Below are 23095 nucleotides of genomic sequence, written 5' to 3'. Positions count from 1 at the left end.
AAATAGATACAAAGATGAAACAACCTTAATTCAAAGTATACTATATATACCCAGACAGAAAGAAGACTACTTTAAATCTGAAGATAAAATACACTTTAAACTCAAATATGGTACTGTCAATTATGTCAAGAGAAATCATAACACTAAAGGCAACATAATGGAATCAGATCCTCTGTAGTTAAAAGGCTTGGACACTCTCCACTACAAATAATTAGACATAAAATCTACAACTCACGCACATTGAATCTGTTCCCATCTATTTGTCTTGCATTTAAAGTTACCCCTTTTAAACCATTATAACTTGCTCTGCATAGAAACAGATGCACCAAACAGCTAACAGGTTGGAGTCAGTGACTGCAAGTGTATTGCTGTAGGTTCTCTTTTAGGTTTATACAGTTGTTTAGAAAAGCAGAAAATCAAAATTATCATTACTTAGTAACTTTGAGTTTGGAGTGGGATAACTCTGGGGAAATGAGTTCTCAGTCAAACATTGTTTCAGATTGTCATGAACATTAAGGGTCATAGCTTTAGTCAATCAGTTTAAATTCATTAAAGCCAATGTTGTAAAAAAACTCATATGAATTTAACATGAACAGTTGATATGATTGCCTCTACATGTCTTAAGACAACATTAAAATTTACACTCAGCTTTGAAGATACATATCTTTCTTGAATTATCCCTTTGAACACATCAATAGGGTTGTTAAAAAAATCTGCATTATACATCACCTTGCAGCCTTTCTAACAAAGCAAATGCAAATGTATTTTAAAAGAAAAAAAAACTGTAAGAAGTTATTTCCTTTGAATGATAGTCTAATGATAAAGAAAGGAAGAAAGAAAAAATGGAAGAAAGAAATTACACACTAACTTGGCAGCTGACATCCATTCCGGCTTCCAGAAGCACCTGTACAACAGCTTTGTGGCCATTACGTGCAGCAAGGTGCAAAGGAGTATGTTTTCTTGTATTACAGTTCATCAGGTTTGGATATGCTTTGATGATCATTTTTACAACACGTAGACGTCCATAAAGTGCTGCCAGATCCAGAGGTGTTTCTAGTTTGTTGTTCCTTATTGTAGGGTCTGTTAGCTCTTCTAACAGAACAGCAACTACTTCTGAATGACCATATTGAGCTGCACAATGTAGTGCTGTTTCATTTTCATTGTTCTGTTAAAACAAAACGAAAGCTTCAGAAACTCATGTTAAATCACAGAATAGAACTGCTTGTCTTCTATAAATTGCCTCCATGCACAGGCAGGATTTGCAATATACTGTATGGTAATGTATACAAAATGCTTCAGAATTACTCCACTAAAATCTTACTAATAATACATTAATACTTCAGCTTTGTGGCTCTCAGGTCCCTCTGTGTCCACATTGTTCCCAATTCATTTTTAACTACATGCTCCTAAAACCTTTGCTGCTCATGATGTGTTGAAATCTGTAACCCTCCTTGGTTCACCTGTTCCTGAAATCGGTTGATTCCTTCTCTTAGAAATACTCTGAGATATGTCTTAAGTCCCTTTCTCAGTTTATCTAGTTTTAAATCATAGCAGTTTGCTATTAGAGTGGTGAAATTATAGAGGAAAACTGTGTCATGAAATGTATCAGGTACTAGTTTTACAGATCACTATAAAAGTTACCATCAAGAAAACAATCAAAGCTTGGAAGGAGGCAAAATAGCAACTGGAGAAATTAGAAAGACTGCATATCACATAAGCAGCTAATCTTCTCATGGCTCCAGGGAGATATATGTGTGCATTTTAAAACATGTGGCTATTTGTATGCTGTGAATTGAAGGAATTTTTGAAGGAGTTTTTGCTTTATAAAGCAATGCCCCCCAAGTCTTTCCCCAAACATTATTTGATAAACTTAATAACAAATAAATATTGAGAATAAGAAATATCTTCTGTAATTGTCTGCTTCTAGTTCCCAAACAGACAAATAACTTCAGGCAGAGAGGAAGGAAATCATTCATAGAGCTCTCTGAATTCTATATGCCATTTACATTAATAATATCCTATATAGTCTCTATGAAGCCTTAAAATAGGCTAAACACTACCAATTTCAAAACTATGTACACTGAATGCCTCTTCTGATATATGATTTATAAAATGTTGTGATAGTTTTGAAAATGTAAAAGTAGAAAGCCATTAAGCTAATGTGTCATATAAAGAAACAAAAAAATAATGTAAATTCACTAGAAAAAGGCAAAAGTCCAACTGTAAAGAAAGAAGAGATAAATCTGAATCTATAGGCTATATTTCTCAAGGAAACAGTTGAAGAAAATTCCAGTGACAGAGAATTGAAAATAGGGAGAAAAAAAATTGTTTGAAAAACAGAAAGTGTGAGAGAATCTAAGGCTTTGGTCTTTTCCTCAAAAGCTAGCTAAGATAAGAAAATGCATGTTGCACAGTGACATCTAGAATGGTGGACAGGGAGAATTTTTTTTGTTTTTGGTAACAGTGTTTCTGTAATCAAGAACTTAATTCTCAGGTTTGTGGTTTTAACAACATTGCTGTCAGTTTTTATCTCATCTTGTAATTTAAAACGACTCAGATGAACCTGGGAGAAGAGGCAGATCAATACATTCAGATAAATTAATGTTGCAGATAACCTCTTCAGATGTCTGAAACACTACATAAGATCCCAGGGACTGAAATGTGTTTCCAGCAAAACTGCAAGCCAGAAGCTGAAGAAGAGACAAGTAGAAAGTGAGAAGTTCCCCTTGGCATAGTTTGATGACTAATAAGTATTTGAATCATTATGCACCATTCAGACCACCATGTGGTCTTTTTCTATCACACAGACCATAAATTCAGGCTAAAATATGTACTCTTAAAATATTACATGGCTACAACAATCTATCAACTACCCAAGATATATTTTTTTATATTCTAGTGACTGCTAATGTATCCATTATACGGCACTGGGCAAAGCAGGCTCTTTTATGTACACTGGTATACCCACAAGCAGAGTTTATTAGAATTTATTTTTAGATTTTCAATATTTTACAGACAGAACTGTATAGATGAGCAGGCGATCAGAATATAATTTTGTATAGATTTAGTACAATTAACTATGAAAATCAGACAATTGCCAATTGCCATAAAATAACCAATTATGGTAATTTCTGCATACAGTTACTGTATTTACATATCCAAAGGAAATAGTTACACAAATAAATTAGAGGTATAACTATATACACATTCTGTAAAGAGCAAAATACACGTTTAGTATGTAATTGTCACAGATATATCTATCCAATATCTGCTTATGCTTGATTTTTTTTCAAGTATTTGTGGATATTGTATAAAGTATGTGGAATCTTGCACTAACAGTCTAATATGACAGTTTAAAAATATTTGGTTTAAATTTTCAAAGGGACATAAAAATTAAACTGGCTATGTCCTTTTTTTCAAAATTTTGGGACTGGTCAAAATTTCAGCCACAGATACAAACACACAGAAACCAACCAATCCAAATCACTGTTGCTGTACATGAAGCTGAAATTCATTCCCTCTAAATAAAGAAAATCCAATTCAATTTTCATGCAAGGATATATTTACAGGAAAGTATATTTTAAAACAATGTGGTGCACAGAAGCAACTGTAAATCCAAACAAAATTTTAATATTTTCAAATGAACATTATTGAACTATCATTTCTTTGCATTTGCCAAATTAAAACTACTTTCAGTTAATGACAAATCAAACTGATTCAAAATTATAAAGAACTAGGCGTCACTGAAATAAGATAGAAGAATCCAACCTCAACAAACATGATAATTAAATTACCTACACAAACACAGTGAGAATAGGCATTGTATATACAGTGTTATCAGAGCTGAGAGGTGCTACCTAATTAAAACTTAATAATACAATATCCTTTACTCTTTAAAATGTAAATTAATCAACTCAATTCAAGTATAAAACACAGAATGGTTTTTAATTTTAAAGGAGAGAATTAAAACTTAACTGCTCTCTAAATTTATCCGCTTCAACAATTTAGTATTGCTTACATAAAACACATCACCTTGAAAGCAAGATGTTTTACAGAGGTGAGAATAGAGTTTTTAAGTAGGCTTTGACAGAGTCTGCCATGTTCAAATTTAGAAAAGAAGAGAATGCCTCCTGTGGCACACATTGTTGTTTTTCCATTCCCACAGAGAACCCTAAGATGGAAAAGGCTATAGCAGTGTATTTCCCAGACTAGAAGAAGCACGGTCTTCTTCTCACCCCACATGAGATGTCAGTGTCTCAGTGTCATAAGCTTCCTCCTTAAGGCAATTGTTTGTAAAAGAGACACAGCAAGAACTTAAAATAACAACATATGATATTTCAATAGGTGAAGTTATGTCATTTCCTTGCTCCAGGGAATGCTGTTACTTGACTTCTCTTTATATGAACAAAGCTAACCCAGGTGTAACTGTATTGAACTTAAAGTGCTCTTTGTCCTCATGTCTGTAAAATTGCATATTACTTTGAAGTAATATTTGAAATACATGAAAAAATATTATTGAAAAAATTACCAATAATTTAATACCAATACCCATATTTTTAGTCCCATATGTAAACTGTTGTTTCTGCAGTACAGAAAGTTTATGCACTAACATTCATTGCAGTGAGCAGTTAACTGGCTATGAAAACAGAAACGTCTGCATGAAAGTTATCATTATGTGACTGGGTCTCCAAATCTGATATCCAAGGGTTAAATACTGCACCTAGTGCTGAACAAAAATACTAGAATGTTTTAGAATATGTTAGAAACTACAATACAGACTCTAAGACTGAATGAGTCAAGAAAAGAAAGATCTAGAAATCAGAACCAATTAATATTTTTTAAAAAATAAGACAAGAGTAGACCAATATAATCAAAAATAGTATAAACCTGAAGTCGCTAATATACCTAATATTTTAACCAATAGCTACTCATATGGCCCAATCAACCTCTTTCAGAAATTAGGAAAGCATCTTATGATTCAGCTTTTAACCTTTTGCAATTTTCTTCATTATTTGTCACATAAGTCTCTTCATGGGCATTGTCCTAACATTTTCTAGACTTTTTCTGAATCTGTCCCTCTTCCACATGGAGCCATAACTCAGACTTCTGTTGCTGCAAACTGAACTGTGCTTTTGCAGCATTGTGTCTGGTCAGTATTGCAGGCTGTATGACACCGTTTAGCTACTAGGAACACATGCCACTAGGAAATGTAGAACGTATCTTAAGGTCTACTCATTAGAAGACAGACCACCAAATATGTTACAGAAACTATTATTGTAGCTTGGAAGTACAGGAGTTATCGAAATAATTAATGGCTCTCATTAATATTATAGAGATCCTTGTGAAGCCACTACTAAGCAGTAGGTATATTTAGGACTTTTACTGCATAGTCTTATTTTTTGCTAAGAAAATTTTTAACCTCCTAAAGTCCACTCAAGTACTGCACAAACAACAAGGACTCTAAAGGAGTGATTTTACACACCTTTCCAAAGAATGCTCAGCTCCTTTATTATCTAAGCATTTTCATGATGAACTTGAAAAGGGAGACTTCCTAAATTATGGAGCCATTTCTCTGTCACATAATCCCAATATTAAGTATCTTTTTTTTTAAAGAAAAGCTTTGTGCTATTGCCTCGGTGATGAAAGAATAATTTAAGTGAAAAGACATATGGACCAATGGGAGAGATTGAAAAAGTCTATCTATATACTCAATATACTCAAGAGTAGTCAATTAGAAACAAATAAACCAAAAATTACAAAAATAAAGTTTTAATAATTAAAGGCTAAATGGAGGAAAAATAAAGAAACACTATATCTAAGGTAGAGAAAGGAATGATCTTGTTATGGTCTTACTTCACCTGTTAAAACACAAAAACATTTTCCTGAGAAGTTCCACCAATATAGTTACTTATTACAAAAAAAGTAGCTTGTCAATGTATTTAATTCCCGTGGGAATTAAAGTGACTTGCTGGTTGTATAGGGCAAAGGCTGAACAATGTTACAACAGAAACACAGCCAAGGATGAGGGGAGCTCTTGGGTAAATCATTGTGACTTTACTCTCTTCTTTTTGGGTGAGGAAATGGGATTTTACACAGTTCACAGGTTTTTACAGTTTATGTGGAAAACAACTGACATCTTTCTTCTTATCATGTGTCATCAACAAACCTCCCTAACTGAAAAGTCATGAAAGAAATAAAAAGCCCATAAATTTCCTTATCAAATATTCTATTAAACACAAGTCCAAGTATTAGAATTTAGACATCTCTAATATTTCCAGATATGTCTTAAAAAATTATTTAAAACCCAGGAGATTTAAGATAAGACTAAATATTTTCCCTTTTCATCCTGCTGGAACTTTAATCGTACACAAATAACAAAAATACTCACAATTTTGCTTAAATTCAAAAATTTAGATACCTGGGTGTTCATATGTATTAGATATATAAAAGTTCTACATTATATCATTGGATGTGTTTCTTTAACTTTATTGGGATTTTTTAAGACCTACCATTCCTGATTTTTTTTTCTTTCATGAGCTCTTATCTGTTCACAAAATAATACTCCATCAATGCCTAAAGCTGTCTGCCAAAAGTCTAGGAATATTTTTTGACATGTGGATCTCTGATGATTTTTAACACAGAAATGAGAATGAGTTTTACTGTAATTTTGAAAAGGGGCTGCAGCTGCACAAATGTTTCACATTAGTGACACTCAACAAATACAAAAGGCATTGGGGAAGATACAATCTTTTTCAGTGGAATCTAAATGAATTTCTGAACATGGCTCCAATGGGTATCAAAAGTTATCCATTGTAGTATGAATGCTGAAATTATGTAGTTAATAATACCAGAGAATTTGACTGTGTGCAGAATCAATACTAAACACAGAAAGTTTAGTGCATGGGCAATTGCCAATAAAGGCAAATTAAGTCATCAATCAAGTCAGAAATTTCAGTTTATCAAACTATTTTAAGAGAAACAAGTATTTAGCAATTATTTGCTACAGAAATGTAATAAAACTAAAAGTATTTTACTTAAACTACAAATTCCTGTTGTAAGAGGAGAAATACTCATAAAGAACATATTGGACACTTTATTCTCCCTGTAGCATTATTGTATTTCTTTATGTTTCTCTTTAAATCTACAACAAATTGATACTGAGATACTGAAATTCTTTCATGCATACTACCCTGATCCATTTCTGTTTTTCCCTTCTCAGTGCAATTTAAGCCTCCAGTAATGACCCGTATCCCCCTAGAGCCTGTACTGCAACCAATACTGTTTAATAAGGTCATCAATGACATAGATAGTGGGATGGAGTTTACCCTCATCAAGTTTGTGGATGACACCAAGCCATGTGGTGCAGTTGATAACTTGTGGAAAGGAATGCCATCCATGGGGACTTCAACAGGCTTGAGAAATGGGCCCATGTGAACTCCATGCAGGCCAAGTGCCTGGACATGGGTCAGGGCAATCCCCAGTATCACCACAGACTCAGTAAAAATATGATTAGGAGCAGCCCTACAGAAGACTTAGGAATACTGATGGATGAAAAATTGGATGTGAACTGGCAACATGCAATTGCAGCCCAGAAAGTCAATCCTTTCCTGGGCTGCATAAAAAGAATTGTGGCCAACAGGTTGAGGGAGGTTATTCTTGCCCCTTAATTTGCTCTCATGAGACCCCATCTGGTTCACAGCATCCAGCTCTGAGGTTTCAGCACAATAAATACATGGACCTTTTAGAGCAGATCCAGAGGATATCCACAAAAATGAGAGATGGAACACCTCTCCAGTGAAGAAAGGCTGAGAGAGTTGGGGTTGCTGAGAAGAGAAGGTTCAAGGGAGACCTTATTGCAGCCTTTTAGAACTTAAAGGGGGCTTGAAAGAAAGATGGAGAGAGACTTTTTACAAAGGCCTGAGGTGACAGAACAAGGAGAAATAGTTTTAAACTGAATTTAGATAGAATTTAGTAGATTTAGATTGGATATAAGGAAGAAACTTTTTTTATCATGAGGGTGGTTAGACCCTGGAACATGTTGGGCAGTGACACTGTGGATGCATCACCATTGTAACTGTTCAAGGTTAGGTTGGATAGGGCTTTGAGAAACTTCATCTAGTGAAATATGTTCCTGTCCATGGTGGGAGGCGGGGACTAGATGATCTTTGAAGATCCCTTCTGATCCACATAATTCTATGATTCCATGAACAATTTCTAGTTAATATCTTTACCATATAAGAACAATATGATGACAAATAAATATGCCAATGTCTCATTATTTAGACAATGTTTGGATTTAGATAGTAACATTTTTTTCAAAAAGACAATTTTTGTAAAAGATATTGGGAAAAATTCTGCTGCAAATCACCCTGTGTGAATCAAAACCAAATCTACTGAGTTCGCATTGAAATACACCTTCACGTATTTGGAAACATCATAAAAAAGTAATTCTGTAATTTGGGTGACTCTTTTGAATAAATGTTTTCTTCAAATTTACTGCTACAATCTGTTTCAATCAAAAAGATTGCTTCTGTACTTTTTTTTTTTCTAAAGAGAGTATAAGAGTTGTAAGAGAAATTCTGAAATTCATTCACACACTAATTTAGGGGGAGGGGGGGAAACGTGGAATGTAGAACTTGAAAATTATTGGTTTTGCAGGCTACTTTGGAACAGAATTGTACCTCTGGAAGTCTCTGAGGTCTGAGAGAAACATAATATCTGTTATTCTTTTCAATAATTTGCGGAAGTCAGTAAATATATTAGATGTTGGGTATTTACATATTATGAATGCATCCTGAACTCTTTTCCTTCACATTTCAGAAGAAGCATTCAGAAACATTAAGGAAACATGAGGGTTCTTATGATAACCACAATTTGATGCACAGACAAATTCTACAGTACATTAAACACACAAGTGTAAGGAAAAAGATGTGTTATGTGCATATAGATAAACAGACAGAACCACAAAACAGATAACATTACCAAAAAAATCAGAAGTGTTCATATATTTTCCTGTAAATTTTTCACTGATCATATTATATATAGTGAGAGAAAATGTATTTTGAACTTGATATTTATTCCTGATGCCATTCATCTTTTTTGCATGTGATTTTCTGTACTAATACAAAACGCTACATTTTGACCTATATGTGGGGGGTTTTTTCCATAGATATGGACTTCTTATCAATTACATAATTTTATTATGAGAGTTGCCATAATAAATGTTTGTGCTACCCAGATGTCTTTACATGAAGAAACATTTAAGTAGTTTGATGGTTAACAACACACTTTTTAATTATATTTGGTATTAATTTACTAAGAAATCTTGACCTCATACTACCTACTGATCTTCATTCAATTTCTAATTTACATATTTTCAAGTCTTCAACAAAAACAGTTTCATGTTTTGCAATTTCCCCATATTTTGTAATTTCCCCATATTTTGCAATTTAAAGCATATACTATGCATGTCAACTAAGACTTGACTATTAAACAGTGATAGAATTATTCTTACATAATTGTTATGCTGTAATCATTACCTGTGTATGAAGTTGCCAATCTAAATTCCAACATTCCCATAAAAGAATTGACATTTAACTGTTTGCCTCTCTACTGTTTGGGTTTTTTTTTTTTTCAGTTTTATGTAACAGAAACAGTAGGGGGCATTCAGAGCTTTAGATGCTGGATATGTCTGGATATGATCCTCTGATGTTAGTTAACTGCATTTTAAACATATAAGATGCAGTTAATTAGTTTACGGTATGTCATTTTAAACACCTTAATTCATGTAATCTACATTTATGCATCAAGAGTTTCTGACTTACTTCTTTGTTGTGTTCTTCATTACTTTCACTTAAGTTTTTAGAAGCATTGATCTTACACAAAATTTTAATACAATAGATGGAAAGCTAAGATATATTAGAAATCAGTTGCAACAATTTTTCAGTAATGAGCAAAATTATTTTGTTAAATTGAAAGAACATACATTCTTAATGTGATCCTTAAAAAAGAAAAAAAAAAAAAAGAGCCTGACTATATTATTTGTTGTGGCAAATGTCAAGAAAAATGGCTATCCTTCTTCCCCACTCTCAGAAGCAAAATCAAGGAAGAAAAGTAGCCCAGGATTTCTTATAAACTATAGCTTAGGCTTCACAGATCTGAGAGAAGCTATGAGAGCGATGAGGACCTACCTGCCCTACAGAGCCTATCAGCAAATAAGCAAAAGTCTCAGAAACCTACAGACCATAAGAATGCACAGTAGGTATTAGTGAGAGGATGCCACTCTATTTGAGGATGTGTGGGTGGAAATGTCTTTATATCCATGTAGCGTTTCCCTCATTCCGTGATATAGATAATATTCTCCTGCATAAAGTGGGAAGTAGCAATGGAAAACCAGGGCCAGCAAAATGGTCCACATACTATAGCTGGCCATTGTCTAGAGTGGAACACCAGTGGATTTACAAAATCAGAACTCTGTATGCTTGAGTGTAACTTCAGAGTTTAATATGATAAAGATTCCCTTAAGAGACTTAAGGTCCAACATGTCTTGTGAGAATTGCTCACACATTTTCTATTATAAAGTTTTTTGGTAAAATGCATAAAAAGCAGATCTGATGACAAGACTTTTTTGGAGTCAGTGGGATATCCGTCCTTATTTTCTCCAGGGATCAAACCAGAGAGACTAGACAGAATATCTAATCAAGCTTGAGAATACGTGGGATTGGGGAGAAGTGGGTTTTAATTTACTTTTCTCTTTCCAATCTTGCTGAAATATCTTTTTCTCTTTTCCTCCCTCTGAAGTTCCTATATAGCTTCCAGTTTTCTCTCAGTTCAGTATAAGGAATCTATTCAAGCAAATAGGTAACATTCAATCTGAAAGCAGCTTTTTTTGTTGTAGTTGTTGCAGAAATAAAACTGAAAAAACACCTTCTCCTTGACAAAAGGTAATCCTACAATTCAACACATTCCATCCTACGTGCAATAGTTGATAAAAATGACGAACCCAGAGAAATTCTTAATCTGCAACGAAAACAACAGAATGATAAATTTTATGGTTTATATTTTTTCTTGGATGAGTCAGAGTATTAAAGGACTTCGCAGAAGACTGTCACATGGGGTTATTTTATTACTTTCTGTTTCAATATTTCCTGCACTAATACTTGATACTTATTTTGATATAATCTAATAGATTATTCAACGAATGGCATCTCATACTATTTGATATTTGAGGTTATACACTTAGCCATTGGAATCCATGGCTTAACTATTTGCAATTTAGGTCTAATATTTCTTATTTTCTCACAATTTGTCTTGCATCCACACTAACACAGACACTAGGAGTGCAATTAATTTGTTAGACTTTATTTTGCTATTTGAGATGCTGTAGGGTATCCTACTTAGAGTCCATCAGCCACTCCACAAGGACATGGAAATTCTGAGTATCCTCTGTCATACCTTCAGGCTCATGCAGATGTCCCAGTTACTCCTCAGCCTTAGAAGGTACTGGATTTTTGTGTTTGGGCAAATTATTCCTACCTTACTTTTTGTTACTTGAATAACCCTGTTGGCTCCTGTGATTACACTGTCTAGACCAATGTGGAATAAAACAGTGCATACATGGACAATGTAGACAGCATAATTTACGTCTGAATCTGGAGCTGATTCCCACCTTTACATTCCAGTAACTTCCTCATAACCTTGGCAAATTCAAGAACTTATGGTTACTACTCATATTTCACAGTCTACTTCCAGTCTTCTAGTTCAGATGACTATAGATGGTGTAAGACTTGACTCATCTTCTTTCAGTTTCCAAATACTAACCCTAAGAATGGACCATATAAGAATATATAGAATGAAAACAGAAGGTGTGCCATATGTTTGACAACAGAACGCAACATACTTACCCTGCCCTTCTCCACTGTAATACTCTCATCATTTTTTTCCTAGCATTTATGTATCCATTCTGCTGCACATGCATACATGCAGTCCATCTGGTTTGTCATTTATCTCTACATATCAGTTCATTTACAGTACAGTCAAAATATACCAAGAATATTCCTTTTAGCTCAAAGTTTTTCAGGAATTTAATATCTAATAAAGTAAAGAAGACACAGAGTTCATGCAAATATACATCAATATATTTGAAAGATGTCTTAATATGAAACAAAGGTAGAAAGGGATTTTTAAACTTTTTAAACCTAATACACTTTAGGTTAGTCCAGAATAAAGATATCTGGTATGCTTATATCAGAAGATTTATCAGTCTTGGTGAAGAAACTACTGAAATAATGAAAAATATATATTTTTAATTAACTTGCTATAAATGTGCCAGACTTAAAGAATATGTGCTGCTCTCTTCTGATGATGTACACAAATATTTTTTATCACTTCACCTGTTCATTTACTCTGGAGTGTGATGGCCCATGATGGATGAGAATCTTCACAATGTCTACATCTCCTCTCCAAGCAGCCAAGTGAATAGGAAAATAACCTTTATTATCTGCCACGTTAGTTGATGCTTCATACTGAAGTAATTTGAGAACTATATCCCTGTAAAACAGGAAGTAAATCTAAAAATTGACAGGAAGCTTATTTTTTTATTCAGTTTTTACATGAACATACATACTTCCAAAATGTTTACCCCAAGTAACAGAAAAAACCCTGTATTTCAAGCGAAACAGCTACAAAAACTAAGACAAATCATTTCTAAGAATTAAAGAGAAGTAAAACATAGCCAAAATATTATTAATTGTAATGATACTTAGTTCCTATGAATACCCATGAACAACATTATCATCAGTTCTTTGAATCTTTTTATTTCAATAGGATGACATGGCCACAGAATTATTTTTAGAATTTGGCAGTTCAGACCATGTGCATGTCCCTAAAGACAAACTTTCCAGGCCCTAAAGGCAGAGTACTCCTATCTCCATCATTGTTGAGTTCTGGAGGCAGCAAAATAGGAGGACATATATGGACATGGTTCATGCAGTAAAGCTTAAGTAACAGGTTTTTTTCCTCTTTAAGGCAACTCAAAGATGAAAGAAACAACTTAATGATGATCTAGTTAGATATATAGTATCTTCTATGGAATAATTGCTTCTATTTTCATTTCCCACATCCGGCTTCCCAAGAGCAGTGAGGAAAAATGTGACTTTTATTATTTTAATTCTTATTATATTTCCTTCAGTACTTTGAGTGTGGGTTATCATACATAAAATGAAAGATTAGTACAAGCTGGTATAATGCATACCTGTTTTTTAAGCAGTCTCTTTTACCTCTAAAGTGAAATATAAAATTCAGCTATGTGGTATTATCACGTTATCAGACACGTCAGAAAGTCAATAAATTCTGTCTTATCTCTCTATTTGTCTTGTCTTACTTTGACACAGTCAGGTCTCATTAGTTATTGTTAATAACATCTATTATGTGGGTAGTTCTACACATATTTTTGCTGAATATGAAAACACAAGCTCTTACAGATTTATTTCAAAAAATCCAATGGGGGAGGGAGCTCAATGCAGCCTATGATGAAAAGCGAAGACGTTGACTACAAAGTAAGACTGAAAGTAAATCCCGAGGCATTTGTTCTCTTTATCTGGATAGAACCTTATTTAGGTAAGAATGAATATATCCAGGTCAAAAGAAACTCCCCATTGTCTTTAAAAGAAATCACGGAGACACTGGAGTCCCCACATATAAGCTTTGAGGGAGACTTTATGCTGGATTTTGCTTACTCTTGACAAGGTCAAATAACATAATAACCAAGAAAGACCAACTACAGAATAATTTTGCTACTCAGAAAGTCCCAGAAAAGTAACTCCCGAGAGAAACTTTTTTGTACAAATAAGGTTTGAGACATTTCTCATGTAATAATAGTTGGTCTGGCAGTACAGAGTCTAATGAATGCTAGAGGTATAGAGTAGTTTGAAAGAGATACAAACCAAAGGGAAATGGAAATTTAACCAAGTGGGAAAAATGGGTTAGAAAACCCTCCACAACTGAAATCTATAGATCACGATATATAACAATATTGGGATGAGCTTGTTGCAAGATTCAAGCTACAAAATAGAACATAGGGCTCTGTGTTGGATTTGTGAGGAGCTGTTTCTGGTAATGAGCAAGAGGCTGTAGTGGTGGCCCCTGTAAGAAGTAACATGAAACTTCCCTCAGTGGGAAACAACTCTGGGACTAAGACAATTGGGTATCTCTGCGATAAGTTTTTGAGGAGGAGGAGGGGTTGAAGATGGTTGAAGGAGTGGGATGAGAGAAAAGAGACCATGCAGACGCCAAGGTCAGTAAAGGAAGAGAGGAGGTGGTACACTGGAGCAGAGACCCACCCTGCATCCCATAGTAAGACAGCACCTGTGCCCCTGCAACCTGTGGAGGGAAACAGTAGAGCTGAGATCTGCCATCAGCTTGTAGAAGACTCCACACCAGGGGTGTCTGTGCCTGGAGGGACCATGAGTCTATGGGAGGTGGTGTTGGAGCAGAATGTGCCTGAAGTTGTGCTGCCATGGAGAAGACATGCACTGGAGGAGTCTGTGGGGAGCTGCAGCCCTTGGAAAGGGCTCATGTTGGAAAGACTTATTAAGGACTGTATTCTGTGGGAAGGAGCCCACATTGGAGCAGGGGAAGGATGTGAGGAGGCTTCTCCTCTGAGAAGGAGCGAGTGGCAGAGACCATCTGTGATGGACTGACCACTTCTTCCATTTCCTGCCCTGATCCCCCATTCCATGCCCCCCTGGACCATTAAGGGAGGAGGAGGTAGCGATATCAGGAGCAGTTAGCTGAGCCCAGGAAGAAGGGAGGAATGGAGGTCTTAAAATGATGGTTGTATTTTTTCTCACTGTCTTGTTCTACATTTTTTTGCTTTCTGCCTTTCTGCTTTCTGTTTCATTGGTAGTAGATTAAACTGATCTTGTTTTCTTCCCTGCACCAAGTAGTCGAGTTTGTTTTGCCTGGAATCATAATTGACAAGTGAGCACTTCCTGCCCTTGTCTCAATCCACAATGCCCTTAGCTATCTTTTCTCCTCCTATCTTGCTGGGGCCTCCACCTTCCACGGGGTTGGGGGGATGGGGGGTAGTGAGTAAATGGCTGCTTGGTGCTTCTTTTCTGGCTGAGCTTAAACCAGGACAGATTCCTTCATCATTCAAGAATGTCCTGACCCATCACACTTCTCTCAGGTGATTCTTTTTTAGCTCTCTGTCAGAACTTTTTTCATTTTGTAGAAATAAATTTCAGAGCGGAGAAAACTGAGAGTCCTTAGCCCAGTAACATTATTGTACTAAGTAAAATTACTTAGGGAAACTGAGTTTAAAGTGCTTGCCCCAGATAAGATTTAATTACTTGTATAAAGCTGAATAATTTCAAAAAGAAAGAGAATTACCCTACAATAACAAAGGAGGAGAGAATTCGTCACATACAATAATCGAGCAGAAATTGAACACTGGTATCAAACAAGTATCCTAGCCACAAATTATTAGTTAGGCATGTTCTCACTTTTGCTGAAACAAATTGAAAACTTTCAAGTTCATTCTAATCTAAAGTGTGAAAAAATAAAACTGCCAAATTTTTCAAAGGACAAGAACTTCTCATAATTGAGAAGAATCTTGGCTCAAAAGATTATACCCAGTAATGATTTTGAATATCCAATTTCAAATCTCAAACAGCATAAAGCTATTTTTTCTGTTATTTGTGTTGACTAACAAAATTACAACTACCAAGTGTCTAATTTTCTTGCTGACAGTGCTACCACTTATAGAATCATAGAATGATTACAGTTGGAAAAGACTTTTAAGATCATTGAGTCCAACTACTAACCTAACGCTGAAAAGCCCATCACTAAACTATATCCCTGTAACAGGATCCTTGGATAGAAGGTCCTCAATGATGGACAGCAGGTCTTCAACCTGTCTTGGAGAGCATGTCTTGGATAGCAGGTCCTCAACCATCATGATTTGTCATGAAATACCTCCTGATGTGTTTCAATTCACTTTAACATAACAAGCTATAAATGTGATGCCAACAACTGCTACTTAACTTACTGTGAGGGTAAGGGGTCATACCAGCCAATGACCATTATGACCCTTTTAAAAGGCTGCAGTTATATCTCCTGCTGTACATGTCCACATCTTGAAGTTCTCTCTGATTTCTCCAGAAATTTGGCTAACACTGTGTCTGAAAACACTATTTGGCTTTTGTATGTTTGGGGATTTTATAGTTTATATTGCTATGATTCACTTGAAATCTTTGATAGATCCAGAGTTTATATAGTAATATCTTTACTTTACTGGGTAACTATTGGTTTAAAGTCAGTATTAAACACACTAAAACCAGTTTTTGTCTATTTAAAACCAGCAATCTTTGCAAGCAACGGAACAAAAACCAATCCATAAACTATAAGCAAGTGAAATATTATTTTCTCCCTTTTTTTAAAAAAAAGCAGAGTTAATTTAAGGACTTAGACCTAATTCCGTGGAGGTAAAATATATTAATGGATTATTCTGAATTTTGCTACTGAATTGAAATTTTGGAAAAAGTACAATATCGAGTGTAATAATATTTTAACTTCATTTATTTATTCAGAAACATCATCATAGAATCACAGAAAGGCAGGGGTTGGAAGGGACCTATAAAGATCATCTAGTCCAATCCCTTTGCTCAAGCAGGTCCACCTAGATCAGGTCACATAGGAATGCGTCCAGGGGAGTCTTGAAAACCTCCAAAGAGATTCCATACCCTCCCTGGGAAGCTTATTCCAGTGCTCTGTCACTCTCACAGTAAAGAAGTTGTTCCTTAAATTTAAGTGGAACTTTTTTTGTTCCAGCTTTTGTTCATTACCGCTAGTCTATTCTAGATTCTATAAATCTGATCTAAAGAAAATATGAAGATATCTAGAATGTAATTAAAGACACATCCTAAAGGGTTTTTTTTTTTTTCCCCCAGGGAAGAATGCGAACTTTGTGAAATGAGTAAACTAAACATATCATTATTATGGATTCCTGTGTTATCTAATTAACAGTCCAAAGTCACATTAACACTAGTGCAAATCACTCTTAAATTCAGGATAGCTGGACTGCGTTAAATAGGGTATCTCTTACTTTGGTTACAGTGGGTAACTTGGATAGAAAGCAGAGAGGGAAAAGCTACCAGGTCCTATATAAGGTAATAGCCCTTTTTTTTTCTGCTTTCAAGTTCATTAACTACTGGATATTGTTATCATGCTACTTTTACTTGATTATACTGTTTATTTCTCAATATCGCTTCCCTAAACATTCAACACACTATACGTGTGTACATACACATACAAGCATTCTATAAAAATTTTCTGTTGCAATTTCCAACCAGCTAAGAAGCACTAGAGCCACCACTACCAGTAACACTAACAAACTTACTCAAAATTGAGGAAGAATTTGCAAGAACCAGTATAGAATCAATAGCTTCTAAAGTGCATTTCCCATTTGTCATTACTACATCCTGATATCAACAAGTGTCTAAAAAAATCTTACATTATCACATGGGAATTAAGATTGATTCAGCAAGTCAGAGTTTTCCAACTTTCTGTGAAAATCTCTGCACTATGCTACATATTTTTAAGTGACACAGTTAAATATCATTGTACATAAGAACTAAACATGAGGCACTTACTTGTGTCCGTTTAAAGCTGCATGGTGTAAAGCAGTATAACCTGAGCTGTCCGTACAGTTTATATTTGGTCCTCGCCAGATGCTGCAAATAAAACACAATTGTAAAGTTAATATTTTGGCTTGGCAAGTACAGAAATGCTAGGAATTTGAAGTGTAGATAATCTAAAGGTCTCTGTGACAAATATGATTAAACTTTAAGAGATAAATTATCTTGAAAAGAACTTAAAATAGCAAATGTCACATTGATTTCAATATATTTTTTAAAGTAACTTTACACATTCATCTTTATAGCAGTGATGAACTTTATGTAGGGCAGTCTCAAAAACTAATAACTATTCTGTCGTCTCAATTAAATCTGTAATTCTAGCATTACTTTGGTAATTACATTGAGGATGTACTGATTTTGCACTACTTTTTTCACAGGTATATATTCACCAACTTTAGGTCAGTTAGTCTAGATTCATTCAAATGTAAGACTAGTGAGAAACAATCATACTCTTTAAAGAGACAGTAACTGATATTTTAGCTCACATTTCAACTAAATGTATTTTAAAATGACATATATATATTTTAAAAAAAGCTTAGTAAACAATGTTTCTCTTTTTTTTTTTTTTGTTATGTTTCTATATTTTACAGTCAGCTTCATTATACATCCCATGTAATCAGTTTCATGATCTATAATGGACTCTTCACAAAACACTGAAGGAAATTTTTTTTGTTCCAATATAGACAAATGTGATTGCCAATGTATCAAAGGAAAAAATAAAACAAAAACACAAAACAAAACCAAATAATCCCCCAAAACCCAAAACAACACTCCCCCCCCCCCAGCCCCTGGAAATTGGATATCAGATGTATACTGAGTACCAGCAGAATCTTTTCTAACTACATTTGAAGCTGACTGTATCCTTTGTGGAAGTAGTTTTTTTAATTCTTTAACACTGTTTTCAGTCACTAGTATTACAACTTCCAGAACACAAGATTTTGAATCCCAAATTGCAATCTGTTTTCTTGAGCTTGTAATACACTGTTAAAGACTGTCAAGTCATATATTCCCTTCGCTTCATACTTTAGAATCAAGTGCTGCAGTTTAAAGAAAATAATCTGAAGTTAATGGGTAAAAAAAAGATTTTCATACTGACATTTGTCATGATCTACATCACTAAAATTAAAACCTTAACATATGTTTTTTAAGAATTCTTTACTACTGTATATTATTACCTATGGAATACTGATGTTGTAGACTGGCCTCTGTTTCATTTAGTGAGTTTGAATGATTAATTAGCTCATAAATTCAAGCAGTTGTTTTCCCAGAACTAATACTGCATGCATGCAGTATTATTTGTGTGAAACATTGTGTTCTGCAGTGAGCATAATTCTACACAGTACTGAGTACCTCACCTCTCCCTGTAATTTCATTTCTTGGAAGTACAGGACTGTAATATTTTCTTGGGTGCAAAGGAGCAAAAAATTAAGTTATTTTTTTTTAATCTGCTCAGATGTCTAAAGATGTTTTTTTCTACAGACAGCAACTTCGAGTTAGGAAAGTCACTTTATTCTTTCAAATTAAAAGAAATTATTTTAACTTCACTAAGTAGTACAAATTGAGTTTTACAGTTTACAGTTTTTAGGATATGACTGTTCTCTTTTTTTTAAATGAAAGAGGTCCATGAGTTCATATATTATCTATGATGTATAAGGCCCTGAAAAAAAAACCAAAACAACACACACACTCCCCCAAAAAAATCCCCCACCAAAACCTAGTTCTTTTTTCCACTAATTGTCTCCTTTAATCCAAGCACTCTAATTCATTGTCATGCTGGTCAACTCCTGCCTTAGGAAATATCTTTCGACTGGAACTAAGGTGATTATTTTTAATGAAATTTTATTGATAAGTATATAAATGCATCTATGGAGAGGTTCTTCTCCCTCTCTGCTCTGCCCTGGTGAGGCCTCATCTGGAGTCCTTTGTCCAGTTCTGGGCTCCTCAGCTCAAGAGGGACAGGGAAGTGCTGGAGAGAGTCCAGCATAGGGCCACCAAGATGATCAGGGGACTGGAACATCTTTCATACGAGGAAAGGCTGCAGGAACTGGGGCTGTTTAGTCTGGAGGAGACTGAGGGGGGATCTTATTAACATTTATAAATATCTAAAGGGTGGGTGTCAGGAGGTTGGGACATCCCTCTTTTCTACAGTAAATAGGAACAGGACAAGGGGTAATGGGATGAAGCTGGAACACAAAAAGTTCCACTTAAACACAAGAAAAAACTATTTTACTGTGAGGGTGACAGAGCAGTGGCACAGGCTGCCCAGAGGGGTTGTGGAGTCTCCTTCCTTGGAGGTCTTCAAGACCTGCCTGGACACGTTCCTATGTGACCTAATCTAGGTGAACCTGCTTCTGCAGGGGGATTGGACTAGATGATCTCTAAAGGTCCCTTCCAACCCCTACCATTCTATGATTCTATGTGAAGCTCCTCATGATGCTCAGGTTGGGAGACAAAGGACAAAAGACAGTGAGTGACTCCTGATGACTCAGAGATGAAGCAGGATGGACAGACTAATCGCTGTCAGCTCCCAAACAGTACAGAAAGGCATGCTCAAAATCAGAACTTAATTATCAAACTAAAGAATACAGAAGATGTGAGCAGGTCTAGGTTGCAGGCATCTCTTTTCCCTTGGGCCAATGCAGAAATGCCCTTCTAGGAGACCTTGAGCTCCTAAAGTATTGCAGTATTACTTCCTACAAAAGGAATGCAGGTTTAGCATATACAATAGATATTTATGCTTTAATAACTGACAATCAAATTAAAATTGGACAGTCTGTGAATAGAAATTATTACACCCTAAAACTCCCAGCTGTGGTGAATAGTTCATGAAAAGCTCTTCTGTCATAATCAGAATACAGCAGGATCAAGGTGTAGTGGTGTATTAGCTCTGTAAAAAGCACATTTCAAAGTGGGGTGGGGAAAGAGAAAAAGCCTAAATGCCCTTTCTTTGGCATTATAAATGCATAAAATATACAAGGAGTTATCAAATATATTTATTTATCTGTGTATTAATACACTTTGATAGTTACTGTGAAAGGAATACTAAGGAGAACCTAGAAAACAGATTACTATTCAACCTCCAGAAAAGAAAATTTGTTAATAAAAGATTAGCAGCTCTTTAGATTATCGCTAATATTGAATGTTCTCAAAAACAAGTTTTTCCTAATTCTTTGATGCAGTAAACAATACTTACAGGTATATAAATGGTGGATGTCAGGAGGTTGGGACATCGCTTTTTTCTATTATATCTAGCAACAGGACAAGGGGTAATGGGATGAAGCTGGAACATAAAAAGTTCCATTTAAACATAAGAAAAAACGACTTTACTGTGGGGGTGTGGAAACCCTGGCACAGGCTGCCCAGGGAGGGTGTGGAGTCTCCCTCCTTGGAGGCCTTCAAGACCCATATGGATGTGTTCTTAAGTGACCTGATCTAGGTGAACCTGCTTCTGCAGGGGAGTTGGACTAGATGATCTCTAAAGGTCCCTTTCAACATCTACCATTCTATAATTCTGTGTTTCTGTGATAATAATCAGGCTTCTTAATTTTACATGCATTAGTAAGTTAGGATTTTTTTTTCCTATGTACATCAGTAAATTAGGAAAGTCTATCACTTAATGGATTTTAAGAAACTAATTGAAACTACTTCCTGTGGAAAAAAAAGTTTCCAGTCAATGATGAATTGCAACTCTGAATTAAAATATGATCATCAATTATCTTCTTCCATTATAACTTGCTAAAGTGAGGTACAAAGAAACTGAAGTCTATTATGCTACTTACACTATTGCCAAAAGCAGAAAGACCTTCTTATTACAGTTTGCTCTCACTGTGGATGAAGAATATTGACCTTTTGAACTGATGTTGAATATTAATTGGAAATACTTTTTACTTGGTAATAAAATTAATGTTTTTTCTTTTTTATGAGATGAAGGTAATTACATATAAAGAGCAGCATTTCAAAAGTGATGTGAAAATGACAGAGTAAAGGCAAAGGTGGTTAGTTGATTGATTTGTTATTTTGCTATACGAAAAAAATGTGAAGTGACTGTTGTTACACACATAGGAACACAAAGGCAAGGAAATCAAAAGTTAAATCAGCTAATCTTCATCACATAGGCACACTCCCAATGACTAGTGTGAGAAGCATGCATATATATGCACTGTATCCATGAAAACTTCTAATCTGTTTCCATCATATTTCCCCTCTGCACACCTATTTTTTATTCTACTTTATTACTATTATATTATTTATTGTTATTTAATTATCCAAGCACTAATATTTATGGTCTTTATATGGAAGTTTCACCAAGGTAAAAAGGAAATATTTTGGTGAACCAATTATGAGAGTCTTTAAAAGCTGTAGAAAGCTGCCTGATGACATTGGTGTTTGTCTGCCCACTGGTTTAACTTAAGCCTTATCTGATGACTGGTACCTCTCCTTGGAATTTATTTCTGCTCTGAAATGAAGCTTGCATATTTTAGGGTATAAATCCCACTGAAGACTGAGAAAGGCTTAGCATATGCATCGTCCTCACCCTTCCCACTCCTCTCCCTACCTTCTTTCCCATGTCTTCAGAATTTTTGCAAGTTCTTCCTAGAGACCCTCTGGCTCCTTAGGGCTATAGAAATAGTGAATCTGATCTTGCCAGGTCAGTTTAACAGTTTAAATCCTAAGCTTCACCCTGTTGTTCTGATGTCGGTGGCAAATACCAATCAGCTCAGATAAATCTAGTTTCCTTGTTGTTACTGTGCTCCATAGAAAAAATACGTACTATAGGAATTTGCATTTTCTGAGCCAAAATTTCAGTGTTTGTTGTTATTACTCTGACAGAAACACATAGCTTAAAGTTATTAGAGCACATAGTCAGGCTCCTACATTTGTTAGTGCTCCGCCTACATACAGACACATTTTTAGTCACATAAACTGAGCAAAAAATATATGCACAATTTTTCAGAGTGGTTTTGAAAATGCAAACTTTTACACACTAATATGTATAATCAATTATTCAGACAGAGCATAACAATATTATTTATTGTGAACAACAGTAAAATAGCTCCCATCCTCTATTTTACGCATAAATAAATCTAATTGACAACTATGTTGCTCTAACTTATAGAAATTGATAATGGTATTATAAAATATATGTTTCTTTAGAGTAAATGTGGGGTTTTTTCTTTTTAAAGATTCCTCTTTGATGGGTTCCAGTATTATACCAGATATATTATCCTGTAAGAAGAATGTATGTCTTTTTAATTTATAGCTCTACCTATTATTTACATTGCTGAATTTGAAACACATTTTCAAATTGCTTCAATATTTTTCATTGTTCTTTTAATTTTAAAAATACATAAAACAATAGCAGAGGGTTTCTCAATTTAATGAATATTAAGTATATTTTT

At 34.8% G+C, this 23095-nt stretch overlaps 1 protein-coding gene across 4 annotated transcripts in view; it reads right to left on the bottom strand.

Moving 5' to 3' along the window:
* The window catches only part of ANKS1B (ankyrin repeat and sterile alpha motif domain containing 1B), a 431515-nt gene that overhangs the window by 364411 nt on the left and 44009 nt on the right, over nucleotides 1–23095 (bottom strand). For 3 of the 4 annotated variants that reach the window (XM_061988906.1, XM_061988958.1, XM_061988983.1), the window contains exons 2-4: nucleotides 17652–17732; nucleotides 12393–12549; nucleotides 869–1165 (exon numbers count right to left, since the gene is read on the bottom strand). In XM_061988906.1, coding sequence (XP_061844890.1) covers nucleotides 869–1165; nucleotides 12393–12549; nucleotides 17652–17732 — 535 coding nt within the window. Of the gene's footprint in view, nucleotides 1–868; nucleotides 1166–12392; nucleotides 12550–17651; nucleotides 17733–23095 lie in introns of those variants that run through there. The other variant, XM_061989065.1, reaches the window with a different exon arrangement.

The sequence above is a fragment of the Colius striatus genome, chromosome 1 (assembly GCF_028858725.1).
Source record: "Colius striatus isolate bColStr4 chromosome 1, bColStr4.1.hap1, whole genome shotgun sequence".
Classification (NCBI taxonomy): domain Eukaryota; kingdom Metazoa; phylum Chordata; class Aves; order Coliiformes; family Coliidae; genus Colius; species Colius striatus.
This window is presented reverse-complemented; position numbering and strand designations above follow the sequence as displayed.